Below are 6,035 nucleotides of genomic sequence, written 5' to 3'. Positions count from 1 at the left end.
TTATGCTTTTAATTCTTTTTAAATAAACAATAACCTCTTACGTTTGGAGTTGACTAAGTTAATTCTATTAGCATCTAACATTAAATTAAATGAACTTTATTACAGGCAAACATTTAATTATTAAAAAAGTAAAAATAATTTTACATTTTTTAACTTTTAAAAAAAATAACTTTTTGTGTTGCACTAGAGTTGACTAAGCTCAGTCTCATAGCATCGCAATTTGATCGACAATAATATTTGGTAGTTAATTCAAACTTTTCTTAATGTGAATCATATCCAATGAAAAGCCTTATAAAATTATTCAAAATAAATTCTTAATAATTATAGCACATTAGAGTAAGTTTTTTTTTAACACAGTAAGTTATAAATGAAGTACATGAAATTTATATAAAAGAAAATCAAATGGAAGTATTTTAATTAAATTTAGATACTTCCAAGCCAACCGCATTATCCAACACACTTGGAAAGTTACATTTATGATTTCATTGCATTCTTTATCTCGTTCCTGTTAACTCAGGTGTTGTGCAAGATTTGGAAAAGGTCATGTCGTTCCCTCACATTTTTACCAGCTTTCAATTCTCAATCGTAATCATGAGATTGTTTAGTTTTAGAAAACCATTTTTATTTCCATTAGTTTAAAACTATAAACGCAACATTAAAACGTGTTCTTTTAATTTATTCACTAATTGACCCACCCACAAACTGCCTTCCCTTCTTGTCACCATTTATGCATATGTATGTTCTATAAATAGGAAGCATATCTCAAAACAAAAATGAGCAAAACAAGGTGTGTTGTGTAGTGTATTTAGCTTGAGGAGTTGATATTTGTGTTGTTTTTTAATGGAGCATTTGGGTCATAATGGTTTGATCTCTGAGCTTGAAAATGGAGTCACTTTGTGCTGTGATGAAGAGTGTTCTGAGAAAGAAATAGTTACAACTTCCATTCAGTATGCTGTCAAAGTGTTGTTGATGGGTTTAGGAGAAGATATCAACAGAGAAGGCATTAGAAAAACACCACTTCGTGTTGCCAAGGCCCTTTCTGAAGGAACCAGAGGTGACTATTCCTCCCTTAGCATTCTCTTTACTCATTAAACGGTCTTAAGGATAATATAATAGAAGGGCTGTCATTGTCCAATTTTAAAGAAAATTGAGATATAATTAAGTACAAATTATTAACAAAATAATTAAATATTTAATTTAAATATAAAAATCAAATTATTAATTAAACTTAAAAACTTATCTTAACATGTGTCAATCTCATTTTGTAAACTAGTTTTATAAAACTACATTAGATTTAAAATTTACTTTTAAAAATGTTTTCATATTATTAGGTTTTTCATCGTTATGGATTTTACTTGTTAATCGATCTCAGAAGGCCTACAAGGAGGTCTGTTTTTTTTTTCTATATATATGTAAATTAGTATACAAATAAAAGTTTTTCTTTTTAATTTTAATATTTATATTTTCTTATTTTTCTTTAAACTATGATCATTGTGAGATGTAGTACGCACTCTAACTTAATTAGTAATATTAAGACGACTCTGATCTATTGGTATTTAGGAGTATTGATAAACAATATTAAAACATTTTTTTATTATAAATCTTATGACAACATATTAAAAGAATATTCTTTTTAATAGAAAGTGATGCTTTTTTGTTTTTTATAATCAGTATCTTAAAGAAACTTATTATAAAGTGATCTGGGACGGATGCAGCTTGGCCATTATAGGAGGCAATTTGTCCCACTAGATTTTCGTTTTCCCCCTTATAGTATATCTAGAACTTTTTGATTTTTGCTTTCATTAAAAAGTAAGTTTTGCTCTCTTAAGGTAATTTTTAATGTCCGCAGAAATTTGTAAAAGTAATAGAAAACAAATTAATATTAACTTTTCTATTTATCCTTCTCACCTCTTTAATACGATCATACAATGAGTTGGTGAAACAGGCTACTATTTTATTGAGATTTTTGCTTTATAACCTGTTCTTATCATCTTTTATCCCCATTTTGTGAAGAATTTTAAAACTTACATAAATACAATGAGCATAGAAAGTTTTAAACTTTTACTTGGATTATAGAGACAACGGATAAATAAAGTCTCACTTTCAAATTTTTCATCAAACCCTAATTTAACTATTATTTGTTGTTTGTTACTTTGAAACACTCAACACTATTATTGTCATTCATTCCTTATTTTTCTTTCCCTCCTCTTCGTTATTATGTTTCACAAATGATTTCATAAATCAATAGACATAAAAACAGCCAAGTACCCACTAATTTCGTACCTTAGAATTCCTAACCTAAAAATCAGAAGAAGCGAAACAAAACAATTGTGAGGGAGAAGACAACAATGTAGGATAACAGTAAGACCACTATGGTGAAGATTGAAACCTATGGAGTGCCATCGAGATAGGAAGTACCCAAACCATAAACCAAGCATCACTGAAGGCAATAAGGGTCTACAAGAGCGAGAGCAGCACCAACGAGAGTGACCTTTTCGAGAATGACAAAGGCCACAATCGAGAGGGAGATGACGAGAGTGACAACCAAGTGTAGTGTGAGGGAGATGTTGAAAGGCATCAACAACAACACTGCAAGGGAGGAGAATATGTGAGTAGAATAGGGAAGTGTAGCACGATGGGGGAGAAGAGAGAAGATGAAAAATAAAGATTCTCTGTTGGTTATAATGAAGAACAACATAATATATGTTTTTTAAATTTAAAATAACACAGACACCAACTTTTTATATCGGTTCTAGGTATAAACGACATAGAAAATCTCATACTTTATTACAAAATTACCACTACATCCACTTTCTATGTCAGCTTTGGTGATAACCGACGTAGAAAGCTCTATTTTATTATAAAAATATCATCGCACCCTCTTTCTATGCCTATTCTAAAGATAACATACAATGAAAGTCTTATCATATTTACAATTTTGAAACCACGTCATTTATTATGTTAATAAATTATAACAACCATAATAAGTCATGATAAGAAAAACTATTTTTACACTAGTGTTAGTGTTATTGACATATTTTTCTCTCTCATAAAAAAGCTATAATTTGTTTTAATTTAAACATTCTACAAAATAATTTTGTTTCCAGGACTAAACAAATTTTGGTGGTCACATTCTATGCTTGTTCTAAAAAAGTAAAGTAATATGAATTCACTTAATAAAATCCTTATATTTATAATTATAGTTATATTATAAATTTTATTTTAATATAAAATTTGAGAGTCAAAATCATATATATATATATATAAATAATTCAAGTTATGTATCACAAGGAATATGATAACACATTGAGATTGCCATCTCAAAATTAAATAATCACATGCTATGAAATATTTTACAAAAGAAGAAGAAAAAATAAAAATAAAGAGAACTAAATCAAACTATATAAATAAATATAAAGCAAACTCTGCACAAGACCTAAAATAATAAACATAGGAAGTTGAAATTTATTGTTAAAGAAGTCTAGACTAATAAAAGATATTACATCATCGTAAGAAATAAACTTTAAGCCTAATTCTATTCCACAAAATTTATTTATAAGGTGAGGTTTGTATCTACTTATATACTTTAAATTAAGCTTATCTTTATTTGATGTGAGACATCCAACGTACCCCCTCACATCAAGGTATATACATCTCGAGTATGAGACTAAACATTAATAGCTAGTCCAATATCGGTTTGATAGTGAGTGGAACAATATACTCAATAAACATAAAATTTTACTGATGTAAGTTCTAACCTAGTTCTGATACCACGTTAAAGTCTAACTCTTATATATAAACTTTTGTCCCTCTACATATGGCTTTGCCTTTTTCAATAAATTTTGCTTCTGCTGGTTATCCATGGCGTCTTGGTAGAGCTCCTAGAACAACCTTTAACTACTAATCTATTCAGCAACCAAAAATTCAAAAAAGGTAAAACACTAACCATATACAAAGTATCATGTTTTCTCAAATATTTTAGCTCCAATCTTGACAAGAATGGTATCCCAGGTTATGTTAAAAGTGTTAAGGAAATTGTGGAAGGTGCATTATTCCCTGAAGGCGGAGTAGAAAAGAACAAAGTTGGTGATGCAGGAGGAGTAGGTGGACTTGTGATTGTGAGAGACCTTGACTTTTACTCCTACTGTGAGTCTTGCATGCTACCATTCTATTTCAAGTGTCATGTGGGCTATGTCCCTTCTGCTCAAAGAGTTCTCGGTTTAAGCAAACTCTCTCGTGTCACCGATGTCTTTGCAAAACGTCTCCAAGAGCCTCAGCGTCTTGCAAATCAGGTCTGTTCCGCTTTGCATGAAGGAATACAACCCACAGGCGTTGCTGTTCTGCTTCAATGCAAACACATTCCCTTTCCAGACATGGAATCAAATTCTCTTCACTCAAACCACAAAGGGGTCCTGGGAATACTCGTTTCTTCAGGCTCTGGTGTTTTTCAAAACAGAGATTCAAACTTGTGGGCTGACTTTTTTGGTCTCCTTCACTTTAGGGGCATTGACAAGGACAAAATTATTGATAAGGGGTCATTGGACCACTGTTGGTGTCCTTCTTTGTCTTCTAAAGTTTCACCAAAGAATCAAGAAATGAACCCTGCTATGGTCACTGCAGTAGTTTCAATTCTCAAGTCTTTAGGTGAGGATCCAACTAGGAAGGAATTACAAGGGACTCCTGCTAGATATACCAAGTGGCTGATGAACTTCCAATGTAGTAGCATTGAGAGGGCGCTGAATGGTTCGCTTGGGAATGGTGCTTTGAACACTAATGGGGTTGTAGGTTTTGATGAAAAGATACACTCAGAGCTGAACTTGCCTTTCTTGTCACAGTGTGAACATCATTTGCTTCCATTTTATGGTGTTGTTCACATAGGATACTACATTTCCAAAGGGTTTCATCCCATTGAGAAAAGGCTCTTGCAGTCAATAGTGCACTTTTATGGTATTAAGCTGCAGGTTCAAGAAAGGGTGACCAAGCAGATCGCAGAAACGGTTTCTGCACTGATAGGTGAAAATGTGATAGTAGTGGTGGAAGCAAGTCACACCTGTATGATTTCTCGGGGAATTGAGAAGTTCGGTAGTAATACTGCTACCATTGCTGCATTGGGACGCTTTTCGACTGACCTTGCTACAAGAACCGCATTCTTAGAGAGTATTCCAAATGATACATAAATCTCTCTAAGATAGTTGATGATTGTCTAGCTCACACTCTGAAGGGTTTCTCAGTTGTTCATTTTTCATCATTATATATATATTTAAGGTTTCACCATTATCGTTGTCGTTGTAATAATGTCGATCGTGTTCAGTATGATGTGGGAATATTAAAAGTCCAAATAAGAATTGAAATTTACTCTGAATTGACTATTTTAAGAGGGTTGCTGCTAAAATGTTTGATGAATGTGTGAAATATGGCATACCATCATCTTCATAAACTTAGGTTACATTTTTGTTATATCCGTATTTGAATTCCTTTTCCTAATATCTTTAATATTTAATAGAGAAATCCATTTCCTCTAATATTTCCTTTGCGAATGTTCGATTTCTCTAGTCATCTATGTACATATTTTGTGTGAGGATTACAATACAACATGCATGGCAATTTTGGATGAAGGATCAAACTTAGTACTTTTGGTTATTAAGAAATGAATAACATATTGAAGGGAATTGAATAATAAGTTTAAACAGTTTTTTCCTTCTCTGTTTATAAACAAGACAAACATAATTTAGTAGATAGAACACGCTAAACACTAATTATTGTTACACTAAATAGATAGTCTAAAATTATCATTCTGGATGAAATATCTGGGTATGTATGCCAATGTATTGATATAATTAATGTTATGCTATTTGGTGTACCATGGTAAAAAAGTTTCAAACGATCAAAGCAGGATTAGATTTGATATTTTGTTATTTTGAATCAATGTATTTACTGCATGTTATTATTTTCATTAACATGCACTTTAAAGAATGCGACATAAGGATTTGTTGTCCATGGATCCTTTATGTATTATTATATATTCAATGGTTTTT

At 31.4% G+C, this 6,035-nt stretch overlaps 1 protein-coding gene across 1 annotated transcript; it reads left to right on the top strand.

Annotated features, from left to right (window-relative positions):
• Positions 1 to 840: 840 nt before the first annotated feature.
• Positions 841 to 5,177, top strand: LOC124847871 (GTP cyclohydrolase 1-like). The gene is made up of 2 exons (XM_047325460.2): positions 841 to 1,054; positions 4,012 to 5,177. Exons 1-2 carry the CDS (start codon positions 841 to 843, stop codon positions 5,175 to 5,177), a joined length of 1,380 nt encoding a protein of 459 aa, XP_047181416.2.
• Positions 5,178 to 6,035: the final 858 nt, after the last annotated feature.

Source organism: Vigna umbellata, chromosome 10 (genome assembly GCF_029865625.1).
Source record: "Vigna umbellata cultivar VRB3 chromosome 10, Vumbellata_1.0, whole genome shotgun sequence".
NCBI classification, from domain to species: domain Eukaryota; kingdom Viridiplantae; phylum Streptophyta; class Magnoliopsida; order Fabales; family Fabaceae; genus Vigna; species Vigna umbellata.
Note: the sequence above shows the minus strand (reverse complement) of the source record. Positions and strands in the feature narration are given on the sequence as shown.